The following is a 17,569-nucleotide window of genomic DNA, read 5'->3' as shown; positions in this document are numbered from 1 at the left end:
GCCGGTCTCACCTTTATAATATCGCCAAGACCTGCCCTTTCCTCTCCACCCTAACGGCTATCTTACTGCTACAGGCTCTCATAATATCCCAGCTGGATTATTGTGTCAGCCTTCTCTCTGATCTCCCTTCCTCCTGTCTCTCCCTGCTCTCCAGTCTATTCTTCATTCTGCTGCCCGGCTCATCTTCCTGCAGAAACGCTCTGGGCACGTCATTCCCCTTCTTAAAAACCTCCAGTGGTTGCCTATCAACCTCTGCATGAAACAAAAACTTCTCACTCTAGGCTACAAGGCTCTCCATCACCTTGCCCCCTCCTACCTCTCCTCCCTTCTCTCTTTCTACTGCCCACCCTGTAGGCACTGCTCCTCTGCCGCCCACCTCCTCACCGTCCCCCGTTCTCGCCTATCCCGCCGTTGATCCCTGGCCCACGTCCTTTCATTCATTCAATAGTATTTATTGAGCGCTTACTATGTGCAGAGCACTGTACTAAGTGCTTGGAATGAACAAGTCCTCAACAGATAGAGACAGTCCCTGCCGTTTGACGGGCTTACAGTCTAATCGGGGTCCTCCCGCTGTCCTGGAATGCCCTCCCTCCTCACCTCCCCCAAACTAATTCTCTTCCCCTCTTCAAAGCCCTGAGAGCTCACCTCCTCCTAGAGGCCTTCCCAGACTGAGCTTCCCCTTTTCCCTCTGCTGCCTCTCTAACCCCCTTCACCTCCCCTCAGCTAAGCCCCCTTTCCCCCCCTTTCCCTCTGCTCCTCCCCCTCTCCCTTCCCCTCCCCTCAGCACTGTGCTCATCTGCTTATTTGTATATATTTTTATTACCCTATTTATTTGTTAATGAGATGTACATCCTCTTGATTCTATTTATTGTTATTGTTTTAATGAGATGTACATCCCCTTGATTCTATTTATTGCTATTGTTTTTGTCTGTCTGTCTCCCCTGATTAGACTGTAAGCCCGTCATTGGGCAGGGATTGTCTCTATCTGTTGCCAGTTTGTACATTCCAAGCGCTTAATACAGTGTTCTGCACATAGTAAGCGCTCAATAAATACTATTGAATGAATGAATGAATTTCACAAATACCATTATTATCATCACCATCATGCAATATTATATTACTAATATTATTATGTGGGTATGCTGCATGCATAGTATCTACCTTTTCAGATGATCACATCTATATTGCATTAAATAATATACTATGACAAAACACAATGGGTATGTGAGATCAGTACTTAGAGTGAAATAACCTAAGGAATACACCACTACCTGTCAGCATTTGATCTTTTTTAGTTCAACTTTGGCTTGGTAAAAAAGAAAAAAAAAAGAATTCTAATTGAAATTCCAGGATTAAAGAGCAGATGAAGTTTTCTTATAATTCTGCTGCTAAAATAAAATATGAAAGTCACAAAGGAATCAATCAGTGGTATCTAGTCAGTCAGTCAACTGTATATATTAAACACTCACTGTGTGCAGAGCACTGAACTAAGTGCTTGGGAGAGTACAATATTACAATATTTATTAAGTGCTTACTATGTGCAGAATAATGTACTAAGTACATGGAATAGTACAGTCCAGGAATGGCAAACACATTCCCCGCCCACAACGAGCTTACAGTCTAGAGGGAGAGACAGACATTAATATAAATAAATTACAGACATGTACACAAACACTATCTCAGCTTGGAAAAAAGCCTAACAAGCATTACTGGGTCAGAAAAATGTTGCAACAAGCCCAGCGTTTCCTCAGCAGTCGTCACAGGATGCTTGAAGAAAACATGGGATAATTCTTTTCCTTGACATTCACCCTAATGTTTTTCAAAATACTGTCTAACATCTAACATGGGGAGGCAGTATTATCTACGGAAAGAACACAGGACTGAGCATTGGGAGACCTAGGTTCTGCCACTTGTCAGCTTCGGGACCTTGGGCAAGTCACAACTCCTTGGTGCCTGAGTTTCTTTATCTGTTCTGTTCACATCTCCCCACTCCTCAAAAACCTCCAATGGTTGCTCATCCACTGCCACATCAAACAGAAATTCTTTACCACTGACTTTAAGGCCCTCAATCAGCTCTCTCCCTTCTACCTTACCTCACTGTTATGATAACCCATCTTTGCTCCTCCAATGCCAACCTACTCGCTGTACCTTGGTCTCCTCTATCTCACCGTCGACTCCTTCCTCACATCCTCCCTCTGGCTGGAAACTCCCTACCCTTTCATATCCGACAGACGACCGCTCTTCCCATCTTCAAAGCTCTCCCAAAATCACATCACCAAGAGGTTTTTCCCGACTAAACCCTCCCCTACTTACTCTCCTTTCTGGGTCACCTTTGCATTTGGATCTGTACTCCTTATGCACTGGATATCACCCCACCCTCAGCCTCATGGCACTTATATTCTTATCCTTATACTCTGCCATTTTCCTATCTGTAATTTATGTTAATGTCTGTCTCCCCCTCTGAAAACTGAAATCTCCTTGTGGGCAGGGATCATGTCTACCAATTCTAATGTATTATACTCTCTTAAGCCCTCAGTACAGTGATCTGCACAAGGTAAGTGCTCAATAAACACAATCGATCAATCTGTAAAATGGGGATCAAATGCCAGTTCTTCTTCCCTTGAGTCTCAAGTGGGTCAGGGGCTGTTTCTGGTCTGATTATCTTATCTCTTCTCCAGTGCTTAGCACAGAATAAGCACTTATATACCACTATTATTATCCCTATTTCTTTCTACCAAGGTGTATGGATCTCATGCATTTATTTATCTAATCCCCTCTCAAACCTACTAATATGTAGTATGTTCTGCCTACACAGCTTCCAGAAGTAATGAATACCAAATGCTCATTACTCACTTTATGAAGAAGGGTTTCCTTTTGTTTATACTGAATCCATAAGCTTTGAACTTCCTTCTTGCCCTGGACTCGTGGGATTTGGAAAACAGCAATTCTCTGTTTGCCCTCTTCACATTTTTTGTGATTTTTTAAGACTGCAATCATTTTCCCTTCTCGCTTTTCATCTTTTCAGACTGCAAAGAGCAAATGCTCTATGTAGCTTTTCAATTTAAGCATCTTTGTATCACTCTGTCTTCCTTTCCTGTCCTTTTACAATTCCCCAGCCCTGCCTACATGCCCCCAGCATATTTAAACCTCTGGCCCTGCTACCTACAAGCCCTGTAATATGTCTGACATTGAAGTCCAGAAAGTGCAATCTCACTACTCCTGATATTTTACTGTTTTTGCAGCTTCTTTTTTGGTTATACATGAAAGAGTCAACACCAGCTGACCATTCCTACTTAAGCTATTTCAGTGAGATGCATAGCAATGTGTCCTGGTAGAAGCTGCACTGTTTTATCTATAAAACAAACAAGTTCAAATGATCGATTCTATTTCCACCCATTACCTAACATTAACCATATTGAAAACCTGAGGAAGGAAATGTGCTTTCAATTCACAAATATGAAGAACCCTGGAGAGCATATTAGAGCAAAGCAGTGTGGTCTAATGGATAGAGCACAGATCTGCGAGTCAGAAGGATCTGGGTTCTAATCGCGACTCTGCCACTTGTCTATTGTGTGACCTTGGGCAACTCACTACACTTCTCTGTGCCTCAGTTTCCTCATCTATAAAATGTGGATTAAGAGTGTCAGTTCCATACGGGACATGGACTATGTTCAACCTGATAAACTTGTATCTACCCCACTGCTTATACAGTGTCTGGCACATAGTAAGTGCTTAACAAATAGCATAAAAAAATTAGAGAGGACCCAACACTAAAGTAAAAACCTCATGAATACTTATCCCCACACTATCACATTGCATGCTCTTTTTAAAATGCTGCAAACTGAGAGATAAGGCATTTATCCTGTCATTTTGGGAACCAAGAAAGATTGTACATTGCATTAGTACCTAAAAACCCAAATATGTACGGCACAGATGACAGCATAGTATTTCTCCTAATAAAATGAAATTTCCTGATCTAGTTTAATCACCACATTACACCTGCCTATATTTTTTTCTTTCCTTTCTCATCTGCTTTTATTTTTACCAATCAAGCATATCTTCTTACTGCTTGCTGCCTTTGAGCTCTTCTCTCATGGAGAAAAAAAAAAAGAATCCTTTCAACAGCCATCTAAGAACCTCTTTCCTCCCTCCAGATTACTCCTCAAGACTTATTTCTGGGAAGCCTATTCTGAATTGACGCAACAGTAGTACATTCCTGAACTTGGTGCTAGGCTGTGCCATGCTCAAATCCTTTCTCCCATTGTGCAAATCCCCGTTATTTCCAATCATTTATCTTGTTTGCATTTTGAATTTAGATATTATACCACTTGAGTGAAACCGAGTTTAATTCAACATGCTTGGCACATCTTAGTACTCATCAGAGGTATAACACTTTAATATATTATCACTTTTCTTTATCTTCAAAGGATAGGAAATGTAGTAAACAACTCGATATATCAGGTTCATAGTCAAAAATAGCAAATCATCAGTTTTCCTCACAGGCATTTAAAGAAAAAACTTACAGGCCTCTCTTCGAACACCTACAAACCACAGAAATTTAATAGTTAACCCAGATGAGGGAGGATTTTTAGATACACACCTTATTGCAAAGTACAGCATTGCTGGGCCTGTTTTCTTGGGCAAGTCATGGTCAAGCACTCGGTGATCTAATTGCAGCCAGATGTTCTGACCCCTGGCAAGTAAGAAGAAAAACAGTAAAATTCAGCAAAGATGAACATCCAAATGAATGTCTGTTCAAACTAGTAAGACCAAATTTATACTATTTTACATTTTTTTTAAATCAGGAAAAACATGAAACATCCTAGGTATTACAAAAGGTCTAAATAAAAGTAGTATTCAATCTTTTAAACCTTGCACACACAGATTCCAGTACTGTCAGATGCCAACACCCGGTTGTGGGTACATAATAGAAATATTAACTCAGGAGTATGGATCGCGATGTTGCTATCTCCTTTTCAGTTGTATAGTTTCCTATTTGAGGGCATCTACATAAACCTCTGAAGGGAGGGACTGTGAGTCTTTTACTTGCTTCTTCGGTGACTAGAACAAAGGCCATACACACATGCAGACAAACACACACACATGCTTGATAAATACTTTTGCATTTATCCAAAATACTTTTGGAGGATGATGTTTGTGATGAATGTTTGTGTGTGACTAGAACAAAGTTCATATACATACACACCCCTCCCACCCCCCACTTGATAAATACTTTTGGAGGATATTGTGTGTGATGAATATTTTCCTTATGTGTGCAGGATTAACACAAGGCTTTATGGGCTGCAGTGCAGGTCCTTGGGCGAAGGGGGTCCTGACAACCACCCCAAATAAGCCTTTGACCTTAATCAATCAGGAGACAACCCTTCTGCCCCCTCCTGCTTACCACAGTTTGACCATCTCCCCCGAGTTTGTAAGGGGTGGGAGCGCTGTTTTTTTTAAATCAGTATTTGTTAAGTGCTTACCATGTGCCAGACAATGTACTAAGCCCTGGGGGAGATACAAGCAAATCAGGTTGGACACAGTCCCTGTCCCATATTCATTCATTCAATCGTATTTATTGAGCACTTACTATAATAATAATAATAATGTTGGTATTTGTTAAGCGCTTACTATGTGCAGAGCACTGTACTAAGCGCTTGGAATGTACAATTCAGCAACAGATAGAGACAATCCCTGCCCAACAACGGGCTCATGGTCTTAATTCTTAATCCCCATTTTACAGATGAGGTAATTTAGGCAAAGAGAAGTTAAATGACTTGCTCAAGGTCACACAGCAGACAAGTAGTGGAGCTGGCATTAGAACCCAGGTCCTTCTGACTCCCAGGCCTGTGCTCTATCCACTAGGCCACACTGCTTCTCTTGGTGTGTCCCCAAAGGACAGGAAATGCCCAGAGCTCTTTGGCCAGAGGCTGGGGAACTTCCCGGGTGCCCTACCCCTTCTGACACTCATAACTGGGAAGTACGTGAATGAGGTGTAGTAGTTCATTCAATTATATTTATTGAGGGCTTACTGTGTGCACAGCACTGTACTAAGAGCTTGGGAAGTACAATTCAGCAACAGATAGAGACAATCCCTGCCCACGGTGGGTTGTGCTGCTTCCTTTTCCCCGATTTATTGAGGGCTTACTGTGTGCAGAGCACTGTACTAAGCACTTGGGAAGTACAATTCAGCAATAGAGACAATCCCTGCCCACAACAGGTTGTGCTACTTCTTTTCCCCGACCCCATGGAATTGCCCTGCACCAATAGGAGTTCCCAACCGTTTCCGTGCCTGCTCTCACCCTCTTTTTCCTCATCCTCTTTGTCCCTAGTCTCATCCTCTTCTCCAGGACAGTGTCAGGCTCTGTGGGCCTGAGCTCAGAGTGCTAGGCTCTGCCTGATCTCAGGATTGATCCTGGCCTCTTTGAGCGGAGTTGTTAAAACTAATTGTCTGCTGTGTGACCTTGGGCAAGTCACTTCACTTCTCTGTGCCTCAGTTACTTCAAGTGTAAAATGGGGATTGGACACATGGGACAGGGACTGTGTCCAACCTGACTTGTTCGTTGTTCCTATTGCTTGGATTTTGAAAATATAAGATTTTAAAGCTCAAGAGTCTTTATTGGCTCATTTTCCAGAAGTTACAACCTTGGAATCTGTCATCTGTGGTTCTTTACTACTATTCACAATCTAACAGCTACACAGCAAGGTGCCAGAGGTGCTGCTGAAATAGACAGGCAGAAAGATAAGGAGATAAAACAGGCAGTGACCCTGAGGGTATATGCCAGGATATAAGCAATTTGTTGTCATAGTTTCCATGATTTATAAATGGTATCTCACTATGCACCTTCAGATATTTTGGGCACAGCTTTTAAAAAGTTGTGGCACCTTTTGAATCCACAACAAAGAGACAATAATGCAACTGAGCCCAGACACTTAGGGAGGAGTGGGAAATGCAATCCAGGATTGTTTCACTGTCAAGAGAAACCTGATATGGGGAAGAGCCACAAGTCAGAAGAGCCTCGACTGCCCTCTAGAGGTGAAGGGCCCTACAGAGGAACTATCCTGAGCTGAAAACTTCCGAAAGGAGTGTGGCAAAAGTTGTATTTATACTGTGTGAAAATTCTTTCCGCAGGAATATTTTTAAAAAAAATTCTGGGGTGATAAGAGAGCATGAAAAAGCCTACACTGTTCATGGCACCGATTTTAACATATACTCTATTAGTGTAAAGGGTAAAGGGAAGAACATAAGAAGAGGCTCTGATCTGACACAGGCTTAATAAACATTATTGCTTCCGTAATCACCATTGATATTATATAATTACATTCACTAGTATTTCAAGCCTTCCTCTCTGGTCAACTGTAACTGCAATCAAGTATTTTAACTAATAATATGCCACCTCTCCAAAACTTCGGGAAGGCTGTGGTGGCCGCTGCTGTGAGCCATGAGGAGCCAGAAATTCTGCTCCTCCAGCCCCAGCACCCAACTGAGGTTTGTGTTTACTTTGTGTATCTGGTTAAGTCTTATGTTGTCTTCCCATTTTGCTTCATCTCTTGTGTCTGTTGCTAGTCCCAGCACCCAACTGAACTTTGTGTTTACTTTGTGTATCTGTTTAAATCTTATGTTGTCTACATGTTTTGCTTAATCTCTTCTGCTGCTAGTCCCCTCTCCCTCCTTATTGTTTTAGATTGTGAGACCCTGAGGGCTAATTTCCACCTGCATATTCTTTCCCAGAACTTAGTACAGTGTTCTGCACACAGTAAATGCTTAATGAATGCTCTTACTATCACTACTCCCCAGTTCATAAGATCCAGTACAGCTAAGTAAAATTTAAGACACCCGCCAAGTTGTGATTTTTTGCTAGAATATAAAGTATCCAACAAAATTCGGGCAGAGTTCAGATTCAGTGGTCTTAAGGACAAAAGTAGGGAAGGAAGCACTTTCCAAAAATATTTACAAAGCCAAGAAAAACTTTGAGACCAGAGGTCAAAATATTCCAAGGAGACACCCAAGGACATGAGCATTACTCCAGGCGTAGCTTAACCAAAAGAGGTAACTACCAATTATGGCAGTTCTTAGTCCAAAAATACATATGTTGGAGACTCAATACCCCTTTTCCAGTGAAATCACAATACGCATTTGAAAGGGTAATTACAGGAATACTCGGAGAGAATTTTGCCTGTAGGGACTTTTAAAAAAATACTACTACTACTACTACTACTAATTGTGGTATTTGTTAAGCACTGTTCTAAGCATTGGGGTAGATACAAGATAATCGGGTTGGAAACAGTCCCTATCCCACATAGGACTCACAGTCTTAATCCCCATTTTACAGATGAGGGAACTGAGGCACAGAGAAGTGAAGTGGCTTGCCCAAGGTCATACAGCAGACAAGTGGTGGAGCGGGGATTAGAACCCAGGTCCTTCTGACTCCTAGGCTCATGCTCTACCCACTATGCCATGCTGCTCCTCATGGAAGAATAAATTCTGGGGTGTCAATGTAGGAAATGAAACTGTTCAAACTGCTCAAGATCGAGATGGTTTATAGCAACCTTAACTTTTCCAATAGGAAAATCTTAGGGATACACTTTACCATCTCCTTGAGGGCAGGAATCATGTCTTGATAACTACTTTCCTTTCCAAGTGCTTAGAACAGTGCTCTGCACACAGTAGTAGGTACTCAAGAAATATTATTGATAGGAAAATTAAACAGTCTCAGAATCCAAGATGCTGATTAAAGTACATCATTTATCACAGTGTCTCACTTGTTCTGCTAAAATGAGCAGTGAGCACACAGGTCAGGTAAAGGAGGCAAATGTCAGGTAAAGTTATTTAGGTTGAACTTTTCATATGCCTGCAGCATGTTGACTTGTGCAATTGAGTTTGTGACATATGTGCACAGAGCCTGTGGGATGGTGAATGCACTATATATACATGAGTATGAAGGTACAGTCGGAGAGTTTGATGGGATGGGGAATACAGCATTATCCTGATAATTGGGGTGTGGGAAATGAAAGCCAAGATCCATGATTTCTAGCTTTTAGAGTTCTTAAAGCCATACTCTGAAGTAGCTAGTTAAGTACCTTTTAAAATTCATATGAGCTACCTATAGTTAAATTCAGTGGTTTACTGATGGGTTCTTTAGATCCTCAGTTACAAGGCCACAAAATACACATGTCATTTTATTCTGGTGTACAAACTGTGAGTAAGGAAAGCATCCTGACAAAGAGGCGAAATATAAACAGAAGTGACTTATGAGACATTTAAAAAAATAATTTAAAGCAAACTAGATTCCTGTAATCTGACATTAAAAAAAAGTCAATAATAATAATAATAATGTTGGTATTTGTTAAGCGCTTACTATGTGCAGAGCACTGTTCTAAGTGCTGGGGCAGATACAGGGTAATCAGTTTGTCCCACGTGAGGCTCACAGATAATCCCCATTTTACAGATGAGGTAACTGAGGCACAGAGAAGTGAAGTGACTTGCCCACAGTCACACAGCTGACAAGTGGCAGAGCCGGGAGTCAAACCCTTGACCTCTGATTCCAAAGCCTACGCTCTTTTCACTGAGCCACACTGCTTCTCCATCTTCCCTCCCTCTCACTTTGCTCCAGTACTAATGGAAATGTCTTTTGATCGAGATTTGCCTCACTTTGGAAGATACTCTTTGCTTCAAATCTGAGCACTAAGATGGTCTCCTTGCTACTCACAGCCAACCATAATTTGGTACTACAGGACAAACCACCCACCCCACCAAAACAAGAGTTACTAAAATACTCACGTATCATCTATAAATGTTATTCCAAAGTACTCCTTTTCTTTAAGGTTGAAATGTGAAGCCACCAAGTCCAGCAATTCCCGTGACAAAAGTTTGGGCTGTCAAAAATAATAACTGTATTAGAAATGGTTCTGTTATTTCCTACCGAACAGGAATTTTGCTCCATCCCACTCCTCCTCGACCCACAGTGCCATTTGGGCGTTTGCTCCCAACCTGCTCTTTGTCACGAGGGATTCAAGATGAGGTAGCATGTCCCTCAGCCTCTCAGCCCACTGGACCCATGTGAAACCCACTGGGAACCCCTTGCCACCCCCATACCGTTCCATCCTGGACCTTCGCTCTCAACTTGCTCTGTGCCAGTGGGGTTGTGAGAGATTCAAGCCACAGCAGCATGCCCCTCAGCCTAACCACAGATGGACCACATAGATATTGGACCTCCAGCCATATGTGACATTCCAGGCATGCAGAGTCATAATGTTGTCATAAGCACCATTTTACATAAATCTTTCTGAAACCACCTAATCTAGAGTATTTTTCTGGAGGAGGGACCCTCTGATCTCTGCTCCCGCCGGCACTCCCTTCTCAGATCACTGTAAACACGGGTTACACTGCCAAGCCACAGAAGTTGCCAGTGGGAGCTGAGGCGGAGGGAACCGAGGTGCTGAAAATAAAAACACTGGATGAGTGCCCCCGACTCCTAATCAGGGATGATAGTAATAATAATTATGGTACTTAAGCACTTACTATGTGCCAAGTGCTGTTCTAAAGTGCTGGAGTAGATACAAGTTTGTTGTGGGCAGGGAATGTGTCTGTTTATCATTATTTTGTACTCTCCCAAGCACTTAGTACAGTGCTCTGCACACAGTAAGTGCTCAGTAAATACAACTGAAGGAATGAGTGAATAAAAGTTAATAATAATAACTGTGGCATTTGGTAGGCCCTTACTATGTGCCAGGCACTGCACTAAGCATTGGGGTGGATAAAAGCAAATTGGGTTGGACACAGTCCCTGTTCCACATGGGGTTCATAGTCTTAATCTCCATTTTACAGATGAGGTAATTGAGGCACAGAGAAGCTAAGTGACTTGCCCAAGGTCACACAGCAGACATGTGGCGGAGCTGGGATTGGAACCCAGGTCCTTCTGACTCCCAGGTCTGTGCTCTATCCATTAGAGAAGCTCTATCCATTAGAGAAGCAGCGTGGCTCAGTGGAAAGAGCATGGGCTTTGGAGTCAGAGGTCATGGGTTCAAATCCCAGCTCGGCCACTTGTCAGCTGTGTGACTTTGGGCAAGTCACTTAACTTCTTGGTGCCTCAGTTACCTCATCTGTAAAATGGGGATTAAGACTGAGCCCCACGTGGGACAACCTGATTCCCCTGTGTCTACCCCAGAGCTTAGAACAGTGCTCGGCACATAGTAAGCACTTAACAAATACCAACAACATCATCATCATCATCATCATTAAGCCACGCTGCTTCTCCAGGCAGGGTATCTCCTGCATCTTATCCTGTTGAGATTTCAGAGGTGCCATGATTGTGGAACAAGCTAGGCCCACATCAGAATTTTGGAGTGAACTAGTATTCAGAGACAGAGTTGGCGCCTGAGGAGCTGAGCTCAGAGTCTCAAACTGGAGCTGCCTGAAAGCATGGCTGCTTTGGTTGTCATAGCAACCAGTGGCAGATAGACAGGTTCCTCAACTGTATGGAATTCTTGCCAGGAAGGCACATCTCCAAGAGGCGTTCCCTAACTAGGCCTGCATTTCCTCTTCTCACCACTCCCTTCTTCCTCATCCTTGCCCTTGGATTTGCACCCTTTAGTCACCTCTCCTTCAGACCCACAGCACTTATGTACATATCTGAAAACTTTTCTATTTATATTGTAGTCTGTCTCCCAATCTAAACTGTAAACTCATTGTGGGCAGGGAACGTGTCTACCAACTCTGTTATATTGTACTATTCCAAGTGCTTAGTACAGTGCTCTGCACACAGTAAGCATTTCAATAAATACCATTAATTGATTGCAGTGGGAGGGTGACAGATTGCAACTGCTGTCAGCACCCTGGACATGGTTGTTATTGACATGACAGTCACTTGGGAACTGTGGTCAAGGTCCAGAAGTTGGAGGCATGATTGTAAGCTCATTGTGAGCAGGGAATGTGTCTCCTTACTGTAATATTGTACTCTCCCAAGTCCTTAGTACAGTATTCTGCACACAGTAAGCACTCAATAAATAAGATTGAATGAGTACCCACATTGTTGCCACTGTACAGCAACAGAACTAGACAAAAGCAGTGGATGGAGATTGGGAGGGTGAGTCAGTTGATGGTATTTATTGACCGCTTACCGTGTTCAGAGTACTGTACTAAGTGCACAAGAAAGTACAATGTAACAATATAACAGACACTCAGAGGGTAGTGGAATAGAGACCCAGGAACAGAAGTCATGCTGTGGAAGCAAAAATACCCAACCAAAACCCTATAGGAGGGACCACCCCATTGGTTCTCAAAAGCCTCAGCAGGAAGCAGCCTAGTTTAGTGGATAGAGCATGGTCCTGGTAGTCAGAACAACCTGGGTTCTAATCCCAGCTCAGCCACATGGATGCTGTATGACCTTGGGCAAATCTCTTCTCTGGATCTCAGTTACCTCATCTGTAAAATGGGGATTAAGACTATGAACCCCATGTGGGACAGGGACTATGTCCAACCTGATTAACTTGAATCTACCTAAGTACTCAGAACAGTGCTTGGCACATAGTAAGAGCTTAACAATTACCATTACTATTATTATTAGCATAAAGCCTAAGCCTTAGGCCATATATGGCCTAGAAGCTCTATTCTTCATCCACATATCCACAAGTCATTAACAATGGGACCTATCCTAGTGTCAAGTGGCTATATGATAATGTCTCCAAGGTGGAAGAGGAAAGTGTGAAGCAGCTGCTTCCTGGATTCCCTTTTACTCCTTCATTTAGGGGCTGAGGTTTAGGCAGCATAAATGACAATTAATTCCTTTTGCTTTGCAAAATAGATGGCGGGACTGAGAGGAAAAAAAAAAAAGGCCTGGGAGATTGGAGCAGATGGCAGCAATTTGTTTGAGAAGGTAACAGGAACAGTACACAAAAGCAAGAGTGATCAATATATTAAAGACTGCTGAAATTCAGCAGGAAAGGCATTCAGTGCACACATTTCTCAATAGAAATATTCCCCTTTAATTTACAATCCAAACTCAGTATCACAATATTAAATCAGGAGAACAAGAGACTTTTTAAACATTGTTATTTCAGACTGTTGAATTCTTCAAAAGCTGGTTTTATGGTTAGTAATTACTGTTCATTAATCTCATTGTTTTGCATCTAATTTTCACCCGTTTAGATTGTGAGCACCTTGTGGACCAGAGACTGCATTCACCTCAGTGTTTAGTATAGTGCTTTTCACTACATCAAACATTCATTGACTACAATAATAATGAATGGAAATGCCTACGATTAGATCAAAGTGGGAGAGCATAATAGCCCAACCATCTATACCAGAATTAAAAAGAGAAGGCTTGACTATCCTTTTAAGCTTGTTACTCTGTAAATTGCATAGGTAAAAGGAGCATCTTCATCCAAAATGTAAGGCTAACTAGAAAAAGAAATGAGCGAGGTTAAAGAAAGAAGAGGAGGATTTGAGAGGGTGTCAGCCTGGGCTGGCCAGGATGACTGAGGCTAGCCATAATAATAATAATGTTAAGCGCTCATTATGTGTGTCAAGCACTACTTCAAGCACTGGGGTAGCTGCCACTAAATCAGGTTGGATACAGTCCCTGGCCCACCTGGGACTCACAATCTTAATCCCCATTTTACAGACAAGGTAACTGAGGCCCAGAGAAATGAAGTGACTTGCCTAAGATCACACAGCAGACATATGGCAGAGCCGGAATAAGAACCCATGACCTTCTGACTCCCAGGCCCGTGCTCTATCCACTACGCCATGCTGCTTAGCCATAGAGATTCTTACCTGAACCAACAGTTCCAGTTTCCTGTCATCGAGGAGGTGCACCTGACAATGCCTGCCCTCCGTCATCTGCAGAGCAAGAACAAGCAAAACAGAAGGATGTTAAGACTCAGACAGCTTATTTGGCCTTTTCCATTTTTTTTCTTTTAAAATATACATTAGGACACAGTTACTATGGAAAGTTTTGAGGCTTTAAACTCCTGGATTCATTGAACTCCTCCAAAGTACAGTGCTCTGCTCACAGTAAGCATTCAATAAATACCATTCATTGATCAATTGACTGAATGTAACTATCCATGAGACTTTAACCAAATATATATAAGAATTGCATTTCAGATGCACTCTGCTAGGTATCCCCTAAGTCAGTGAGAAGTAGCATGGACTAGTGAAGAGAGCATGGGCCTGGGAGTCAGAAGGACCTGGGTTCTAGTCCTGGCTACACCACTTGTCTGCTGTGTGAACTTGGGCAAATCACTTCACTTCTTGGTGCCTTAGTTACCTCACCTGTAAAATGGGGGTAAAGACTGTGAGCCCCATGTGGGACAGGAACTGTGTCCAACCTGAGTTTGTATCAATCCTAGCACTTAGTAAAGTGCCTGCCACATAGTAAGTAGTTAACTAATACCACATATTATTATTAATGGGGAGGGAGTTTGAAACAGTCAGAAGTAAGGGAATGTCTTCTGGGGTTGGGCCATCAGTGGTGAAGGTTGTCGACCAAAGAACCATCTAAAGCTTATCGTAGGATGGATAGACAGGAGAAATCCTGAGATGAGCTGGCTAACAAAGGTGGTGAATACTGCAGTGGCTTTTGTGGTGAGGACCTTCTCAGTGGCCTGCTGGTTCATGTTGCCATAAAGTTCTGGAACTTTGCTGTGATCATTGTGGCTGCAATTGGGTTTTAGACATAAAATTATTGCATGCACTGGAGCAATGTATAACACCCCTACCCCAGTGGGAAAATGACCATCAGGAATGAGAGAATGCACATGGCATCACACAAACTACCAACACTATCATTGTTTCCTTCATGCAGGCTATTCGTCCCAAGTCCTCATGAACAAAGGCTCACCTGTCACTCACGACAGGAGACTATCATAATTGTTATACTTCAATGGTGTTAGAAATAGCCTCTCTGGTCATTAGGAAACTTTCAAATGAGCCATAGTCATTTCATAGCTTTGGTTACTTTTTGATTTGAGCAGATTTTTCAGGTCACATGATGAACAAATAAAAGAAATGGAACTGACCATCAATTTATGTCTAGAGAGGTTGGGCTGCTCCATTTCAATCACGGAAGAAGATTCAGATAGGGACATTAAAATGGGGTGCACGTACATAGAATGGGGATGTCATCCATATATTCCCCTCTTCTTCCATTCAACCAATACCCTAATTTGGTCTTTAGAAACTCCTGAATTCCTTTACTGGTAGTATCTGGTTTGCAAAATGAGTTTGTGGAACAGTTCACCTGTGTGACTGATGAATGTGAGATTGTGAATATCTTGCTGTCCAGTACAGCAAATTGAACTATGTAAAAAGCCACAGATCCCAATAATTAATTAAGATTATTCATTGGTTTCAATGTTCTTGCCTTTTAGATTCAAGTTCTGGTTTTGTTTTTAAAAACAAATGGACCAAACTAAGTACTCTTAGCTGACAACCTTCACATTCAACACACATATTCAAGTCAGTCACCAAATCTTGTTGGTTCTGTCTTCAATTCTGTGGAGTATGCCCCTTCCTCTCCAGCCCAACTGCTACCATGCTGGCCCAAGCACTCATCATATCCTGTCCAAAAACTGCATCAGTTTCCTCACTGAACTCCCTCCCTCCAGCTTCTTGCTTCTCCAGTCCTTACTTTACCCTGCTGATCATACCAGTTTTCTAAAATGTCATCCACTCCTCAAAAATCTCCAGTAGCTGTCCATCCATTTCCACATCAACCAGAAACTTCTTATCATCAGCTTTAAGGCACTCAGTCAGCTCTCTCCTTCTACCTATCCTCACTCCTCTCCCACTACAAACCAGCTCGCACACTTTGCTTTTCTAACACAAGAAAAGCAACATGGCCTAGTGGAAAGAACTGGAGCCTGGGAGTAATAGGATCTGGGTTCTAAACCTGGCTTCTCCACTTACCTACTGTGTGACCTTGGGACAATCACTTCACTTCTCTGTACCTCTGCAAAATGGGGATTCAATATCTGTCCTTCCTCTTATTTAGACTGTGAGCCCCCTGGCAGGCCTGAAGATCTTGTATTTTACCCCAGCGCTTAGTATAGTGGTTGGAATATATTAAGTGCTTAACAAATACCTCAGTTCTTATTATTAACTACCAACCTACTTAGTGCACCTCAAACCCATTGCTCTCACTGTCAACCCCTTCCTCACATCTTCTCTTCTGCCTTGTACTCCCCTCCCCACTTGATACCTGACCATACACAGATCCTTAAAGCCCTTCTAAAATCACATCTCCTCCAGGAAGTGCCTTCCCTGACTAATCTCTTATCTCACCCTATTCTCCCTCACTACTGTGTTATCTATGCACTAACTCCATGCCTGCAAACACTTTGATGCTCCCCACATATTTCCATCCCCACCCACACATTTATGTACATCTCCTTATATTTGGTTGTTTTCCCTACCTGTAATTTATTTTACTGCCTGTCTCCCCCATTAGACTGTAAACTCCTTGAGAGGAGGGATCATGTCTACCTATTGTATTGTATTATGCTCTCCCAAACTCTTAGCAGAGTGCTCTGTACACAGTCAGCTCTCAATAAATTGATTAGGATATTGCAAGGCATAGGTAAGCAAACAAACGTGGATTCAACTAGCATCCTCCATAGAAAGGGGTAAATTCTTGTGCAACTCACTCAGGGTTGAGTCGTGTTGGCCCAGGTGCAGGTGGGAAGTTTAGAAGGAGAAGCTCCCCGCTTAAACCTTCACCCCACCCTAGAGATAAACCCTGGGCAACACAGCAGTCTCGTCACAAATTCTGCAGAGCAAACACAGGGACTGTTTCGCGTCCTGCTGGGAGGGGCTGGGAAGGGGATCTTCAGTTTTAGAGGGTTCTGCGGGGGTGGGGGGAGTTTAAAAGATTCAAGTTAAATTCATCTCCCTACCAATGGACTGGCTCTCTGCAATCATTTCCCCACCCCTTCTAAAGCCTAGGGGTTGGGGGAATTCAAGGGGGTACCAGAAACTCACCCTCCCTCCTTCTGTAACTGGAGCCATTCCATCCCTCCTTCTGCACCCCAGCCAGTGGCAGCTCTTTGAAGTTCCATGGGGAGGTGGTGGGCCTTCTAGGGCATGGACCCAGGGCAATCGCCTCTATTAGCCCTTCTGTAAGCTCTCAATTGTTCAGTTGGGGATTGATTGTGCAGTTTGCTGTTTGTTTTTTTTTAACTTTTTATTAACATGTCAACAAAAAGGTGGAGAGGGGAAATGAAAGGAGGTAAAATTACAATCCACCAATTTATACTTCCAAGGAGGTGGCCAGAGAAGTTGAAGACCTGGGTTAAAATGAAATTTGTGGATTTTATCTATTTTTGCCAAGCCTTGCTCCCATTGGCAGGGATAGTGGAAAAGTGACTACAGAGGAAAGAAAATGAAGGGAAAACTGACCCAACTGGTTTCAGTACTCTTCACCATATTTTATTTTCTGCATTTTAAATTCTACTTTAATACCCATTAAACATTTCAAGCTTCTCTTTTTCAGTTCTCTGACAATCTGAACAAGAGCCTGAATTTCCGTTAAAAGATAACTTGCTTTTATTTTTCTTTTGGGCTTCCATG

General features: G+C 42.5%; 1 protein-coding gene across 6 annotated transcripts in view; it reads right to left on the bottom strand.

The window, feature by feature from the left end:
* The window catches only part of FRMD4B (FERM domain containing 4B), a 336,920-nt gene that overhangs the window by 97,624 nt on the left and 221,727 nt on the right, over positions 1 to 17,569 (bottom strand). For all 6 annotated transcript variants that reach the window (XR_003754483.2, XM_029050698.2, XM_029050699.1 and 3 more), the window contains 3 exons: positions 13,775 to 13,840; positions 9,782 to 9,876; positions 4,601 to 4,693 (listed from right to left, as the gene is read on the bottom strand). Coding sequence is in view for 5 of the 6 variants with exons in the window: in XM_029050698.2 (XP_028906531.1) it covers positions 4,601 to 4,693; positions 9,782 to 9,876; positions 13,775 to 13,840 (254 nt within the window). In the remaining variant the exon portion in view is untranslated. The remainder of the gene's footprint in view (positions 1 to 4,600; positions 4,694 to 9,781; positions 9,877 to 13,774; positions 13,841 to 17,569) is intronic.

Source organism: Ornithorhynchus anatinus, chromosome X1 (genome assembly GCF_004115215.2).
Source record: "Ornithorhynchus anatinus isolate Pmale09 chromosome X1, mOrnAna1.pri.v4, whole genome shotgun sequence".
Classification (NCBI taxonomy): Eukaryota; Metazoa; Chordata; class Mammalia; order Monotremata; family Ornithorhynchidae; genus Ornithorhynchus; species Ornithorhynchus anatinus.
Note: the sequence above shows the minus strand (reverse complement) of the source record. Positions and strands in the feature narration are given on the sequence as shown.